Source organism: Bos indicus, chromosome 8 (genome assembly GCF_029378745.1).
Source record: "Bos indicus isolate NIAB-ARS_2022 breed Sahiwal x Tharparkar chromosome 8, NIAB-ARS_B.indTharparkar_mat_pri_1.0, whole genome shotgun sequence".
Classification (NCBI taxonomy): Eukaryota; Metazoa; Chordata; class Mammalia; order Artiodactyla; family Bovidae; genus Bos; species Bos indicus.
This window is the reverse complement of record NC_091767.1, coordinates 96,665,584-96,683,013: the sequence shown is the minus strand read 5'-3', so window position 1 is coordinate 96,683,013 and position 17,430 is coordinate 96,665,584. Positions and strand designations below refer to the sequence as shown.

General features: G+C 44.9%; 1 protein-coding gene across 9 annotated transcripts in view; it reads right to left on the bottom strand.

The window, feature by feature from the left end:
- Positions 1-7,862: 7,862 nt before the first annotated feature.
- Positions 7,863-17,430, bottom strand: part of ZNF462 (zinc finger protein 462) — a 187,119-nt gene continuing 177,551 nt past the window's right edge. For 8 of the 9 annotated variants that reach the window (XM_019966681.2, XM_070795233.1, XM_019966679.2 and 5 more), the window contains 3 exons: positions 16,338-16,470; positions 11,992-12,115; positions 7,863-10,673 (listed from right to left, as the gene is read on the bottom strand). In XM_019966681.2, coding sequence (XP_019822240.2) covers positions 10,466-10,673; positions 11,992-12,115; positions 16,338-16,470 — 465 coding nt within the window. In that variant the 3' untranslated portion in view covers positions 7,863-10,465. The remainder of the gene's footprint in view (positions 10,674-11,991; positions 12,116-16,337; positions 16,471-17,430) is intronic. The other variant, XR_002181329.2, reaches the window with a different exon arrangement.

Sequence of the window (17,430 nt, the reverse complement as noted above, 5' to 3'; positions counted from 1 at the left end):
ACCACAGTTCAAAAGCATCAATTCTTTGGTGCTCTGCTTTCTTTATAGTCCAACTCTCACATCCATGACTACCGGCCAAAACCATATCCTTGACTAGACAGACCTTTGTTGGCAAAGTAATGTCTCTGCTTTTTAATATACTGTCTAGGTTGGTCATAACTTTTCTTCCAAGGAGTAAGCATCTTTTAATTTCATGGCAGAACAGTGTGGAAATTCCTTAAAAAACTGGAAATAGAACTGCCATATGACCCAGCAATCCCACTGCTGGGCATACACACTGAGGAAATCAGAATTGAAAGAGACATATGTACCCTAATGTTCATTGCAGCACTGTTTACAATAGCTAGGGCATGGAAGCAACCTAGATGTCCATCGGCAGACAAATGGATAAGAAAGTTGTGGTTCATACACACGATGGAATATTACTCAGCTATTAAAAAGAATGCATTTGAATCAGTTCTAATGAGGTGGATGAAACTGGAGCCTATTATACAGAGTGAAGTAAGTCAGAAAGAAAAATATCAATACAGTATATTAACACATATGTATGGAATTTAGAAAGATGGTAATGAGGACCCTATATGCGAGACAGCAAAAGAGACACAGATATAAAGAACAGACTTTTGGACTCTATGGGAGAAGGTGAGGGTGGGATGCTTTGAGAGAATAACATTGAAACATGTATATTACCATATGTGAAATAGATGACCAGTCCCATGAAACAGGGCACTCACAGCTGGGGCACTGGGACAACCCAGAGGGATGGGATGGGGAGGGAGGTGGGAGGGGGTTCAGGATGGGGGACACATGTACACCCATGGCTGATTCAGGTCAATGTGTGGCAAAAACCACCACAGTATTGTATTAGTCTTCCATTAAAATAAATTAATTAAAAAAAGAATTCTCTCTTTAAGCAGAAATTTGGATGTTTCTATTGCCTTTTCATTCCCAGTAAGGAAAGCTTCTCTTCACCCTGTAAAGCTGGCTATAAATTTGTTGCTGTTCAGTTGCTAAGTCGTGTCTGAGCCTTGTGACCCCATGGACTGCTGCACACCAGGCTTCCCCGTCCTTCACTATTGCCCAGAGTTTGCTCAAACTCATGTCCGTTTAGTAGGTGTTGCCAGTGGGCATCTCCCTCTGCTACATGGGGGTGCTTGTGTCAAGCCCATCTGCCAGTCTTCCCCTGGATGGGTTCCCCAGTCTTGTGTGGGCTGAGTTAGGGGTGGAGGAATGGGGTGGCTTCCTGAGTCACTGTAGGAACAAAGCTCGCAAGCCCTGGTGACTTTTTAAAGTTTGGAACAGTCTCTTACACAGAACGCCTGAGTAAACTAGTTTGAGTAGGGAGAGTCCTGCCCTAAGTGGGAGGATACATGGAAGTGCTGAATCGTTTTCCATTACTTGGCCTGGGGACTGAGAAGCTTGTTATCTTTTATCAGCCACCCGGAGAGGCCTCTTCCATCCCCATGATTAGGCCGCTTGAGTTCTTCAGGGTGTAAGATGGCATCACTGGGGAGGGTGGGCTGTTGAGTCTGAGAGCTGCAGCTTGTAAAGCTTGCTTTATATATATATATATTTATTTATTTGGCAGCTCTGGGTCTTATTTGCAGTATATAGCATTCTTTTTTTTCTTTCATTGTGGCATATGGAGTCTTTAACTGCAGCATGTGAACTCTTAGTTGCAGCCATGTGGGATCTAGTTCCCTGACCAAGTATCGAACCTGGGCCCCCTGCATTGGGAGCATGGAGTCTTAGCCACTGGGCCAAGTCCCAAGGGACGTCCCAGCCTGGCTGTTCTTGGGCTGTTGCCTCATCAGCCTTGTTGACCAGGGTTTTACCTCTTGTAAGGGATGTGTGGCCCCTTTGGTGACCCCTGCAGTGAATGACTGCAACCTCCTTTGGAAGCTGAACCACTTCTAAGAGTTCTAGAATTTTCACCTGGTGTCTTACAGGGGGCCCTTTGGCTATTAGTAATCCCCTTCCTTTCCATAAGGCAGCTTGGACATTGAGCACCAGGAATCCATTCTTGGAATCAGTGTATATATTGATTCGTAATCTCTTTCCTGACTGGAGTGCTCAGGTCAAGGTGATCAATTCGGTCTTTGGGGCAGAAATGTGAGAGGGTAGAACTCCAGACTCAACAACTGTCTGCATGCTGACTATGGCATACTGGTCTTTCTTACCCCTTCTTGTATGAAACTGCTTTCCTCAGTGAACCGTTCTGCATTGGGATTGATCAGGGGCTCATCCTTGAGGTTGGGTCTTCTGGAGTAAACTTGTTCAGTAGGCTTCACACAGGAGTGAACAAGGGACCCTGGGGGTGAAGGGGGGTCAGGCATTAGAGGGCCTGGGTTCAGGTCTTGACAAAGCTGAAGAGTTAAGCCTGGGGCATCAAGTAGGAGGACTTGGCGATGTGATGACAATTACATGGAAAAAGTTCTCTTCAGGTTGTGGCCTTTATGATGATTAGCATAATACAGTTGAATCAATGGAGCAAAAATCAGCTGGGGACTCAGGGTAACACGGCTTAGCCAAAAAGTTCATTCTGTTTTTTTTCTGTACCATCTTATGGAGAAACCTCAATGAATTTTTTGGCCAACCCAGTAGAGGTCTTGATATCCTTGTATGTGAAACAGAGACGACACTCGACCTGCTGGCAAAATTGGAAGGTGGGCTTGAGGACCAGTAGACAGCCTAAGAAGTGGGGATGGGGGTGAGAAGAGGAGACTCCACTCTTAACCAGCTGTGCTCTATTTATCCACTATTTTCCATGACAGAATTCTGTGCATTTTCATGTCACAGAATAAAAATTCAGTCATGTTAATCAAGTTCCAAGTTCTATGGCCAACCTCCTGCCCCAGGATGCCTCAAACATTTTGGCATCTGGATTAGCTCCAAAAGCCCATCTGGGTACAGTCCCCTCCCTGACCTGCCTCTGAAAAGGCAGCGGATGGCACAGACCTGGACCCAAGCAGTTGGATTAGGTTTCCCTCTTCTCTTTGCTCTTTGATGACCCCTCTCCTCTTCTGGCCTCCGCAACCATTCCTTAAGCAGCATCTCCCCTTCCAACGTGCCCGCAGCCTTCAGGCTGATGCCCTGCAGGAGGCAGAGAACACAGAGGTAGGGCTTCCTGGCTACACAGGCCCCTGAGAGCTGAAGGCCTGCAGAGTCTCGGATGGGCCCAGGCCTGCAGCTGCAGTGTTCCAAACAGCCCCCTGGAATAGGTTCTTTCAGCTTCAAGGAGAGGTCAGCATTTCGATCTCATGTTTTCACACGTCTTAAATGGATTTCAGAGGCACTGGCGCGGCCTCTGCTCCGCTCTTTAAACAATGTGGTGAAGCCGCTGTAGCGTAGCTAGAGGCTGCATTCCTCCTGCATTGTGATGTGGTTTTTGGAAGTCATGCATGCAGTTAGCTAAACCAAACTAAGCTGCTTCATTAATGGGAGCAAACTCAAGAGGGAAACTGTGAATAGAAACGAGGCAAGTTTGCTTTCCACTCCTAATTCAAAAAGCCAGATAATTAAGTGGGCGGAGAAAGGAAGTGTCCCTTCTGATTCCAAGAGCTGACTCTCTCTCTCTCTCCTTTTCCTTTCTTTAGGGGGGTGTGTGTGTGTGTGTGTGTTGGGGGCAGGGGGCCTCCCTAGTGGCTCAGTAGTAAAGAATCCGCCTGACAATGCAGGAGATGCAGGTTCGATCCCCAGGTCAGGGAGATCCCCTGGAGAAGGGAATGGCAACCCACTTCGGTATTCTTGCCTTAAGAATCCCATGGACAGAGGAGCCTGGTGGGCTACAGTCCATGAGGTAGCAAAAAGCTGGACGTGACTGAGTGAGTAAACAGCAACAACTTGGGGGCCGGTGAGGTCGGTATTCAGGGAAGTTCTTGTAGAAGGTCTATGGATCCTCTAAGGACCCTGGATCCACCGAGTAAGCTTTTTCCCTATCATACAGAGAACGTTTCTAGTCCCGTTCAGCTTCCTTCTGTCTCAGTTCTCTTCTATCTGGTCCTCAAATACAGCTCCAAATCCTAACCTCTCTGTGGACACACCCCCCCGCCCCCCCGCTTCGGTATTCCGCCTCCCAGCCTAGGTTCTAGGTTCTGAACTCAGGGGCCCCTGCGCCTCCCACCCGCATGTGCAGATAGCACATTCTCTTTCCTTTTCCTTCTCCTCCCACGGATAGAAAGAGCCCCTCCTCTTTGCAAAGTCGTTTCCTCTACTGCGTCCTGGATCTCATCATGAGCTTGCTTCACAGTTCCCCTGCAGCTGCCATAACTCAAGTGTAATGAACACATCCCAATCACTCGAACTCCAAAAAGAAGTCTTCCCTCCAACCTCCCTCGACAGCTCGCATCCTCACTCTTGCCTGCTTGCTTCCGCCCATACGCATCTCAACATAGTCATCTACCCAGCTTGCCACAGCCACACATCCCCACTGCAGCCACCACGACCACTGCCAGTTCTTCTGGCTTCTGCTCCCCCATTCCCCAGCTGGCCAGCACGGCTGTCTAACCTTCAGGCCCAGTAGACTTCCCCATCCATTTTCTATTCAGCTCTGGACAAGACAGGAGGAGGATGGCCAAAGTGAGCTCTTGAGGAGCAGGAGGGCTGGGGTTGGTTCTCTTGACGCTTTCTCCCTTAGAGCCTAGAGTTACAGACAAAGACGTTTTTCATCTACCAAGCCGCATATTTTTACTTAGATATTTAAAAAAGCAATCTCAAGCTCTGAAGGAAAATGTAACATTGATGCCAAATCAGATGAGAGCTAACACTTGGTATCAACAGGAATATATTTGAATTTAAAAAGGCTAGCTGCATCTGACAGCAATGTGTCTCTGAGACTTTTGTTAGAGTTGGGGGTGGGGAAGAAAGGCAAAGACTCTCTAATAAATGTTTATTAAGACAGGGGACAGGTGATAAGTAGGGTGACCGTCCATGACCTGAAGGAATTCAGGGAAAGCTTCACATCAGAAGTTACACTTAGGCTGAATCATAAGGGGATAGGTAATTTCCAGTAAAGAAAAGTTCAATACTGAAGGCAGAGGGAAGGCTATGTGCTGGGCAGGCTGTTTGGAGAAAAAACTGACACTTCCAGGGAATGATAAGCACAGTACTTTGAAGGATCTTATATAGTCCCTACCATCTAGTATTGTCCCCTATCAGACCCTTTGGCCCTGAAATTTGGATAGTTACAAAGAAACAGCATATCCTGTAGGAATCTTTGTTATGCCTAGGGGTGAAGACTCACCAAATGTATGCGTGCTTAGTCACTCAGTCATGTCTGACTCTGCGACCCCATGGACTGTAGCCCACCAGGCTCCACTCCATGGTTCTCCAGGCAAGAATACTGGAGTGGGTTGCCATTCCCGTCTCCAGGGGATCTTTCCCGGGTTCAAACCTGGGTCTGCTGCATTGCAGGCAGATTCTTTACTGTCTGAGCCAACTGAGTAACCAATTCCTCATATGCCTCCCTAAACCAAATTGTGTGCTTTTGAATATAGAGAACGTATTCAGTCAAGGCTATCTTTCCCCTCAAGTTGCCAGCAGCCACAGAGGTGGGGGCAAAGCCTTCCCAACAGGAGCCTAACAGTCCTGCGAGTCCTGACACCTTCAGTGGTGGGCATTTCTCTCACATTGCATCTCTGTCCTCGCCATCTGTGAGCTCTTGGAAGATAAGTGCCACGTCTGTTTTGTTTGTTGTTACCCAGTGGCTAGCACCAAACATTTGCTCAAAAATACTGGTGAAGTGCATGGGTGATTGGACCAGCATCCCATGCTTTCCTTCTTTTAAAAAAATATTTGACCACCCTTGGTCCTAGTTATGGCATGTAAACTTTAGCAGCATGTGGGATCTAGTTCCTTGACCAGGGGCCCCCTGCATTAGGAGCATGGAGTCTTAGCCACTGGACAACCAGGGAAGTCCCCATTCTGTGCTTCCTATTCAATAGAGGGTATCTGTCTTCCCTTCTGTTTCCAAAGGAACACTTCCGTAAGTTCCTGATTACTGTAGAGGTTGCCAGCTTGAGTCTTTCCTGGGCATGTTGGTAGACAAACTGCACACTTTCTAGCCCCTTTGGGTAGGTGGGGTTGGTTGTATGACCAGGGCTAGCCCAGGAAGCAAGACTGGAAGTGTGTGCTACTTCCTGGGTGAGGCATTTGAGTGGGGAGACCACCTCCAAGCTCTCAGCAATGACTCCAGGATTCATGGGTTGAGATGGTAGCAACATCAGATGTAGGAGCTTGAAATTCCTGAGACACTAGATGGAAAGGCATTCCCACTGACCCTCACTGGAAATTTGTGTTAAAAACTAACTTAACTAACTCTATGGAGCTAAGCAGTTGTCTTGTTACAGGCCCTACCATGATTAATTTTTCAGTGTATTCCAGTTCCCTCTACATAAAACCAAGTGGGAGTATGGATTAGACATGAACTTAATAAAAACAATGTTCATTAAATATTTGATGGAGGCCACGAATGGGCTTCCCTCATAGCTCAGTTGGTAAAGAATCCACCTGCAATGCAATAGACCCCGGTTTGATTCCTGGGTCAGTAAGATCCCCTGGAGAAGGGATAGACTACCCACTCTAGTATTCTTGAGCTTCCCTTGTGGCTCAGCTGGTAAAGAATTTGCCTGCAATGTGGGAGACCTGGGTTTGATCCTTGGGTTGGGAAGATCCCCTGGAGAAGGGAAAGGCTACACAGTATTCTGGCCTGGAGAATTCCGTGGACTATACAGTCTGTGGGGTCACAAAGGGTCGGATGCGACTTTCACTTTCACAAAAGGAATAGCTATGTTTTACAATGAACAAGTCCATTATATCACTTTCTCTCCTGTAGGAAAACACATACAAGAAACTTTTTTACCTGAAATCCTAGAAAAGGTTGAATATTTCTTGAACATTCAATAAGTTACTAAAACTGCTTTTGAATTAACCTTTTATGCCATGCCTCCCAGGAAGCTCAGAGCCAAGTACATAGCATATGTATGGTCTCATTGAGTGCATTTTTGCCAATTCTCTACTATGGTTTTGCTATTCAGTCATTTCCCCGTGGGTCTTGATTTACCTGTTTTCTGTAATTGGGTTTTATGCACTCTTATAAGTCTCCTAAAATCTTTGTGAAGATGATAAAAAAGGGTGAAAATCAAGTTTACAGTGGGCTCTGGATGTAAGCCATTAACACTGATGAAGGCAGATCATGTACAACAGCTTTGAGATTAGAAATCAGTGCTGTTTTTAATTTACTCTTCTAGGTTTCATGACTATTAATTTTTCCTTTGATTTATAACAGGGTAGCTCAAAGAATAAGTTAATGATGATAATTACTGGTGCGGGATGCAGAGTAAGATAGTTTGTGGCAATGGTTGTGACTTGCAGTTAGATGAAAATAACCGTGCTCATGGGTTCAGGGTCCCCAGATGATGTTCAGTCACTGGCATTTTCTCCTTCTGAAGGTTCATACACCACTTTGATTCACACATTTTTTTTTTTGGCCACGCCGTGCAGTTTGTGGGCGTTCTTAGCTCCCCAATCAGGGATCAAACCCATGCGCCCATGCCCCCTGCATTGGGAGCTTGGAGTCTTTATCACTAGACTGCCAGGGAAGTCCCTGATTCCCATTTTTGACAGAAAATATTCCCTTCATAAAATTCCCCCAGTTGGTTATAAATATCTGATGCAGAAATGTTAACATTTTAAAATCCCAGCTCATACCTCACCTTAAAGTCACCTTTGCTTTCCATAATGGTTTAGATTCAATGGTTTGAAATAGCTCTCATGCACATGTATTGAAAAAGCAATGCTATATAATTTCTACATTTCATATGTGTAGTCATATCTGTAAATGATTTACAACAGATGCACATAGACACATGTGAAAAAAATTCTTTATTAATTTCTCACATTTCATTACAAAATGTATGTTGCAAACAACTTGAATAACCTACTTGTGTGTTTTTTGTTGTTTTTTTTTTAAACCCTTGGCTTCAAGAACTCAGGATCTCCCTATCTTTTATCAAGTTTTGGGAAACACTGATTATTGGAGTCAATAGGTTATCATTTTGCTATTTATTTTCTTCTCTCAAGCTCTGAAAAAAAAATGTCCTCTGTATAAATTAAACAAAAAACATGTTGTAAATTCTATGTCATTACAGTCAACAGAATTATAATAATGCATCCAAAATGTGCGGCCACAAAATATCAGGTATATGTTTGAAAAAAGAAAAAAAAATGACATTCTAGCCTTGTTAAAAGGATAATGGTCCCATATTTTTATTAACAGGTTAGCAAAACAAAATCCAATGGATTACAATATTTACATGTTATTTGAAAAATAAAGTAGTGATAAAAGCATGTCACAATTATTTTCTTTTTTTCCTTTTTTATTTCCTTTTTTCTTCCTTTTTTTGTTTTTTTTTTTTTTGCTTTTTTGGTAACCATTACAAACACCCAATCCAGGTATGGAACTGTTTAGCACATTTGAAATGAGGCCAATTAAAAACAAATATGGACACAAAATGAATCTTTGTCTAGATAGTTCACACTTTCCCCACATTCTGGTTTTCCACATGATGGCCCCCATCCCTAAAAAAAAAAAAACTTAAATTAAAACAAACACCCACAAATAAAAATTCTTAACAGCAAGAAAATAAAAGAAGAACATGCTTTTCAAGTAAGCACTTATTCCACAAATGCAATCTCTTTCCATGGATTTTATTTGAAGCTGTGTGGGACACTGTCATCTCAGCAATTCCCTTCCCTTTCTCCCCCCTCCCCCAACCCTTCCAAGTTAAAAAAAACAAAAACAAAAAGAAACATGAAAACCAAACGACTTGCACACACACACATGTCCACACACACGTCCAAGCTCTCTCACACACAGGCTTCTAAAACCTAGGATTCAAGGAAAGTTCTACTTTTTTGGAACGAAACCCTTTGTTCACAATCAGAACGTATTATAAATGTAGACTTAGATTTCGTCTAAGCTGCTCCCTCCTGAAAAAGCTAATATGGGGAAACAGAGCAGCTGGCAGCTAGATTAAAAAAAAACAAAAAGTAGTTCTCCAGGCTCCTTGTAGGATATAAGTATTTCTTGAACACTCTCACCAAAGGGATGGGATTTGACACATCCCCTTGTCCTGAAAAATAAATGAGAATCCCCTCCCCCCCAAAAAAACCCCACAATGCAAACAAAAAAAGAACACAGATTTAGAAATCACACACAAAAGCCAGCCCATCCTAACAGAGATTATTTGTGTGAGACAGATAATGTGTAAATTTGACAGCAACGAAAGGGTGAAGAGGACTTCCTCGTCTGGCCCACAAGCTGCATAGAGGTGCCGAAAAGTTTGGTTCTTTAGTTAAATTAAAAAAACGTTAACTTCTTTGTTATTTCCATGTTTAAAATAAAAACATTCCTATTCACAAAAAACTAAATCTCCCTTGCCCCCAAATCAAAACAAAATAACAACACACACACAAAAAACAATTTATATGAAAACTGAATTGTGCTGTGTTTGTAACACTCAAACTGATAGAAAATAAACATGTGGCAAACAAAACTCCAAAGTCACCTTAAAATTAGCTCACATGAAATCTACCAAATTCTAAATTATAGTTGAACACTAATAAACAGCTTACCTGGAATAAAGGATGACAATTCACAAACATTTATCTAATAATTAAAGTCTGTTTCTTTTTTTTTGTCTTGTTTTTTACTAAAATAATTAAAAAAATCACAGTATTTTAAGAAATAAAACCCACGTGGGGATTTTAAGCACAATTTGTGTTCCTTTCTTTAAAACTCTTTTTTTTTTTTTCTCCATTCACCATCTTGCCCAGCAGTTCTCTCTACATTTAACCACAATGACGACAGGTAGTACTGACAAATGCAGAGAATTCCCTTGGTTAAGTTTGAGGTACTAGGAAACAGGTGACTGTTTTATGCAAAGCAGTTTTTTTTTGTTTTCTGGTTTTTTTTTTTTGTTTTTGTTTTTTTTTCTGTTTGTTTTTTCCCAAAGCGGCTGCAGTTAGGTCTTGAAAAAGCTTAAGGTATTAAAACTAGAAAAACGCACCAAAAGTTGTGCGTCAAAAAGTTGTTCCCCTAAGAGAAGTCTTCTACTGTCACGGAGCTTCTGTTTCCACATACTGTCCAAGACCACCGTGATGCACAGGTGTGCAAGGGAGGTGCTTCCGGTGCTTCCGCAACAAACGAAACTTCCACGATGAAGATCCGGAAGGAAAGGTGTAGTGATGGAAAAGGGAGCCACATATTCCAACCATTTAAATAACTTTAATTTACATACTCACTCACACAGGTACCAGTGCTTTGAAAATAGATTGTTCAGTCCTAAAAAGCAGCTTTGTTCTGTCTTCTCTTTTCTGTCCCCCCCTTCTCAGCCCAAGCCGGCCCTCCCACTTTTCTTTTTCATCATGGTTCAAGTAAGGGGTGATTAAGAATTTCACCAAACGCTTATTCTTTTTTGGCCTCTGCATTCTCCAGGAGAGATTTGTCAGCAGCTACGACACAGATGGCTACTGGTTCGTTCTTTAAGGAAAAGTCTATCCCGATTGTTTCATCATCTTCCTTTTCCTCTATAGAGGGCATCTTAATACTGTCCTCCATGTTGCCCTTCAGGTGGATTTCTTCTCGGCTCACCTGCTTGGTGTCATTCAATGCCCTGGGAAAACATTCATGGGGAGTGACAGGTGAGTACATGTATTTTTTCCTAGTTAAAAAAACATTCACCTTCTTATGTCTCTGACCCTAAAAAGGTCTTGGGGGTCTTACAAGTGCCACAGACAAATTGACTGGACTATGGGTGATTTATCCCTGCTACCTGTTATACTTAGCGCATATATTTCTGGTTATCTTATTAAAAATCTGAATCTATAAAAATGAAAAGAAAGTGAAAACGTTGGTTGCTTAGTCATGTCTGACTCTCTGCGACCTTGTGGACTGTAGCCTGCCAGGCTCCTCTGTCCATGGGATTCTCCAGGCAAGAATACTGGAGTGGGTTGCCATTTCCTTCTCCAGGGGATCTTCCCAACCCAGGGATCAAACCTGGGTCTCCTGCATTGCAGACGGAGGATTCTTTAACATCTGAGCCAGCAGGGAAGCCCTATCCATTATACTATGTTTTGATTACATCATTCTTTGCTTCTAGAGCAACATAATGATCTTAGGTTCCCTCCTATACTGGGAACAACACAGTCATAAGTGGTCATAGCAAGAACTGTCATGCTCAGATCCATCAGAGGAACCTAGAAAATGCAGATTTGCTATACCTATCAGGACTGAAAGCGCAACTCGGGTATTAAAGAGTTAACGGAAAGACCCATAGAAGGGAACATAAAGCAAGAACCTGGAGATGAGACCCGTGTCTCATCCTAGTTATATTCTGGGAAGCTTAGTTACATTCTCTGAAGTCTAGATGCTACCTATTTCTGGGCATTTTCTGCTTAAGGGACCAACTCCTAGGCTATCGCAGCATCTGCTGGCCTGGAAGTGCCTTGTCTGGGGGACAGTGCTACGTTCAGGGTCTTACGAGTGTTCTGCAGTGTGCCCCCACCTACCTGGGAGGCAGGCAGAAGCAGGCTCTGTCCCCGAGGCAGAGCATTGAAGGCACCAAGAGGTGCGTGGGAAGGTTCAAGGCCACTCGGGGAGTGAGTCATCACAGAGGCAGGAACAGAAGCCAGATCTCTGGACCCCGGTCCACGCTCTACAGAGAACGTCATGCTAACGAAAGCTGAAGGGACACGGGCTGGAGAGAGCGCTCTACACGAGGGCTTGAGCGGGATCTGTCAATCGTAAAGACGATCTCTCCTCCTGTGACTCGTGTCTGGGTGACCGTTTTAAAAACCAGCGGAAAGGGAGAAACCCAGTTCGTGACCAACTGCCTCTCCTCCCGGACCCGGAAGTGTGACACACGGGGGTCTACGTATTGTCAGGAGCCACCGCCACCTCGCACGATGAGCGAAGGCCTTCGCGGGACTTACATGCCGTGTCTCAGCACGTGCCTTTCCCACTCAGAGCCCTGGGAAAACGCCCGTCCGCAAAATTCACACGGAAAACGCTTCTCAGTGTTGATAGCAGCCCCACGGTCCGAAAACCTCAAGAGATCTGTGAGGAGAAAGCAGGTGTATTACCTGTGAGCTGGAGGGGCAGAAAAGTCAATATTCATTAGGAGCCTCCTCCCATTTCCAGATTCCTTACTCTTTCTCCTGCTGGCCTTTCACCAAAGGATTGTTTCTTGAAACTCTCGAGAACTGTTCCCAGGCCCTAGGCATCCCCACCTCTCTCCACCTCCCAACTGTTTCTGTCACCAATAACCCGAGTTTGTCTTGCCTTAAGAACCCCTTCTGTTCATCCCAATGGCGTCTGAGCATTTTCTTCTATCAGCTCTCTCTCTCCTGTGGTGCTCTGTCTCAGTGCCTCACAGTTCAGCACCTATTCATTTTCTATTTAACACAGGTTTTCTCCACGCACTAACAAGAACACAGGCTCCTGAAAGCACCAAGGCCAGGTCATGTTGTAAGAAGGCCTCAAGCTGTCCACACGGCCCAGGGAAAGCTGAGGGCTCACCACTTGTGGTCCTCTGCCATGGGTATCTTAATCCACACCTCCCAGGGTGGCTGCAAGCCCTAAACGAGCCCCAAAAGCAGAGAACCGAGCAGGAATGCGGCGGGAGATGGGGATGTGAAAGCGTGTCCTCAGCTAGTCAGGGGTTCTGGCCAGCTGCCCTCCATCGGTGTATTCTTGAACATGGGGATGTGCAGACGCCTTTCTGGACAGGTCTGTTGTAATCAAGTGGTGACTATCGTTTTACTTCCTCCTCGGCCCTGAGGGGCCTGCTAAATGGGGACTGACTGGCTCATTGTTTGGAGGCCCCGCCTCCTGGCAAACTCAAAGACGAGAGCTTATATGGCCTTTGTGTTATCCTGGGTCCCAAGCCCATATGTCTTTCATTATAGCGGAGAGGGCCAGATCTTCACATGGGTAATAAACAGCAGGACCTAGACGGCTCTGCAGCCATGCCGGAGAGTGAGGGCTCACAGACAAACGCTGCTCATCTCTGCCCCTCTGATCACCGTGTGCCTGGACTCACGAGGTGTTACAGGAAGGTGTCTCCTGGTTGAAATACTCCATCTAATAAAAAAAAATCCTCAGGATGATGTTAACAGGCTAGGTGTCTCTGAGCTGCCTTCATCTGCAGCACAAAAAGCACTGTGAATGGGGCCAGTTCTAACAAAAGATGAAACATTTTCTCACAAATTAAGAAGATCACCACACAAGCCATTAAAAATAATTGCACAGACTATCTTCCTTGATTCTTTTCATTGGAAATGAGACAGCACCATCTGCTCTGCGCATTAATTCCTTAGCAGGGATTATCTTGGGCAAGAAATCAACAGAATGCCTTCCTGACTCCTCCCAACTGCATAATGAGAGGGGGTGGGGAGGACACTGCTTGGGCGCATTTGATTTCTTCATGCCTGGTTTCTTCCCTTTCAAAGTCCCTCCGAGCTGCCTTCTGAGGCAGGACCTGCCGTGTGGCCACGGTCAGGCCTCTCCTGGATTCTCGTGCTGGGAAGGCACGCTGGGCACGGGGTAGCTCCAAGGACATGAGCCCCCCGAATGGAGCGCCTGACGAGGGTCTCTGCTGCCAACGAGGGGGCCTGCTCCTGGCACACTCACTTGCTTACCCTGAGGAAACATGAAACCAACCATCTATTCTTTCCAATGGCTCATGCTGTTTCATCCTCAAAGGAGGAGGCCAATCATTACCTGTCACACATCAAATGGCTTCCATTAGCCCCAGAGCTGTGCTAACGCCACCTCCCGCTCTCTCTACTCCTGGAAGACAGAACGTCTGGCAAAAACACCCCGAGGCTACTGTGTGCCGTTTCTTCTTGTTGGCAAGAATACACCTAGATGGTGGAAAATTGATTCCAAGGCGATGAGACAAAGGAGGCTGTTTCAAAAATCAACGAGGGGGACGGGAAGGTTTTCCCCATTAACATGACTGGAAGTTACTCATGTAAATCCCCAGCCCTCTGAGACAGGAACACAGGCTTCTCCACCCCCAAGTCTTTTCTCCCTATGAGGTTAAGGCTCATGAATGTGGAGGCTGCGCTTTCTAGGGAGAAGCGATCAGACACCATGAAGTTCTTCACAGGCAAACTGAGCTGGTCTGATGCCACAGTGCCCGTGCGAGGGGGCGGCTGGGCTGGGCAGTCAAGGAATCATGACTGGCGCCGTGCACATCTAGCTGCCCTCTCTTCTCATCGTCTATGCTATTATTTTGGACGTGGCACAGGGGAGGGGAGGACTAACAGGGCTTCTTGCCTCTGCGATGCTTAAATCCTGTAAAACCATGCATGCTTGGTTCTAGAGATTAAAGTCATGGTCTCCAATGAGGAATAATTCATTTCCTGGGGAGGGATGGTGGGGCACAGAGCCCTGTGAAGACAAGGAGCCTGTGTGCCCTCTGCCACAAGCTTCCTCTTTGAGAGAACTCTGTTAACAATGCACAGATGACGTTAAAGAATTCATCGCTAAGGACATATTTGTGAAATGCTTTTTAAGAAAGAAGGAAGAGAAAATTTAAAACCCATGCTTCTTGAATCACAGCCGTTGTAAGAAATAGATCACTGTGCCCCTACTAATAAAAGTCGTAACTTTACAAGGGCAATCAGTCTATATGGTGTGGGTGCTCTATCTATCCACTGACCACAGGCATGGGGGTTCAGAAGCCAAACTGGATCATCACTTAGCTGTGGTCTCCTACTATAGCGGAGATAAAATATGGAGGCATGGTGTGGAAATCAGGAAGAATCAAGAAAAAGAAGAGGGAGAACCTTGGAAGAAAATGACCACCAAGTTGGCTTTCTAGGCTGGCAGAATGACTAGCAAGAAAACCCAAGCAATTCCACAAAAGGAAGCCTTACAATGAGGCCCCAAAGACCACTGAATTGACGGAATTCAGGGCCAGGTTCCCATCAATGAAGAACATCCACAAAGGGTAGGGGACGTGGCACAGCATGTAAAGACACTTTGCCTTTGGAGCCAGAAGACTTAACCCCAACCTCCAGTGTTTTTGTTTTAACTTTGAACACGCTCTTAAATATTCTGGGCTTTTATTTCCCTACTTGTAAAATGTCAATAATGCCATCTACACTGCAGGGTTTTATCATCATTATTAAGTGGTTACTGTGTTCCAGGAACTGGACTAATAATGTTTGTGTGCTATCTCATTTAAGATTTACGTGACCCTAAGGAAGTGACCCTAGGAAGTTGTTATTATTAGGATGATGAATGTGCAGGAAATAAAATAATTTACCCAAAGTCATATAACTAAAAAGCAGCAGAACTGGGAGCCAAATCCATAGAGACCAACTGCAGAGCCCTCTAACTGTATATAAGATTAAATAAAACCCACTGACACTGGGCTTGGTCCATAATGGTGTTCCGCAATGGCCACTAATACCATTCTCCCCATCAATGGGATGACATATTTATTTCTCAGGTTTAGGTTATCCATGTGCTTTTGATAGGTCTGCAATAACTACAGTAAGATATCCCAATCTATATTCTTTAGGTAGTATCTTGGTTTTTCCACAATATTCTATGTCAAACAATACAGAATACCAACTCTAGATCATGTAAATGTATGTCTACAGCTAAACATCAAAAAATTTCATTTTGAAAATAATTACGGGATCACAGCAAGTTGAAAACCAGTATAAAAGTCCCTCAAAACTTTGCCTACTATCCCCTGTAAAGACAGTCAAATGCCACTGGTCTCCTTCTCTCTCTCTCTCTCTTTACAAAGCAAAAGCAGTAAGCCAGGGGGTTAAGAGGAGGGCCATGCAGAAGGACACGTGGAGGGGTTCGGACCTCAGGCTCAAGCCCTCTGTGGCTCCCTCCCCCCAACCCCAGCAAAAGACACCCCAGCAGCAGCAATTTTAAATAAGCATTCAACTGGAAATTCATTTACATTCCTCGATAGCTTTTACAGGGCCATCCATCTTGCTGTCTGTCCTTACTCTGCAGATTCCCCAGATAACAGTTTTCCTGAATAAAAACAAATCATCGCCATGTATTTTTTAACAAATGTATATCTACAGTTAAAGAGAAAACGTCTGTTTTCCTTGGAGATTCTCTAGCTGGTAATAGTTTACAAAGACATGGCCCCTGACGTGTTGCAGCCAGTCTGTTCTGCTACTTAACGAAGAAGGATCATTCCTTCTGTTCCTCCTCCAACAACCTTCTGCCTCCCTTCTGTCTCCCCACGGCCAGGCTGCATGCCATCTGGGGCTCAGGGGGCAGGGACGGGACCAACCTCTGTCATCAGCCTTGCTGTTCATTTCTTCTTCCTTGTCTTCATCATCACTGCTAGAGCTCTCCATCTTCTCCTTCATCTGTTCCAGCTGATCCAAGTTAACCCGTCCAACCAGCTCAAAGTTTCGGCTTACCTGAAAAAGACCCCAAAACAGTGGAATCACAAACCACAGCTGAACGCCGTTCTGCCTGGAGGACAGAGCCGTCCAACGTCATTTTCCTATGGGTGTGTTTTTAGAACCAGGACCAAATCACACCAGTGCCTAAGTGGTCCTTTTCTTCATTTTGACCCTCTTCTAGGCACATCTGTCTTCTGCTCCCACGTTCATTTTCACTGGAACTTCCTTACCAAATTTAGTTAGAAATGCGAGCTGCAGTTGGCAGAAAATCACGTCTCATGAAGCCTGGGGTGTAGAGTAGATGTCCAACAAACGTTTTTTGAGTTGAATTCAAGGGTGTTCCTTTCATGTGCATGTGTTAGTCGCTCAGCCGTGCCGACTCTTTGTGACCCCATGGACTGTTGCCTGCCAGGCTCCTCTGTCCATGGGGTTCTCCAGGTCAAAATACAGGAGTGGGTTGCCATTTCCTCCTCCAGGAGATCTTCCCGACCCAGGGATTGAACCCGTGTCTCCTGCATTTGGCAGGCAGATTCTTTACCATCAGAGCTACCAGGGAAGCCCAAATTTCAAATATATCTGGAGGGAAAGTGGCTCTGTAAGTATTCTGAAAACTAGCAGAGAGAGTCCCAACATTTCCACCACAGCCTATCAACCTGGAGGGCTGTGGGGCTGTCCCAGCTTTGACCAAATGACAGTTGCTCAGTTCTTAACTCCACTTTAAGTGTCAGACAGTATTGTTACTGTTTAGTATTACTACTGTTTCTGAAGCTGACCACAGCCTGTTCATCACAGCTGGGATTATCTGAGAAAAATCTAGATGACAAATTCCTAAAAACTCTTTTAAAGTGTTAACTGTGGCTGATTTATGTTTATATAAAATGTGGTTAGAATAATGTGGGACTCCAAACTGGCTTCAAAAATATCATCCAAGAGAAATAAAAACTCACCCCGTGAAAACTCTGTGGGGATATTCTA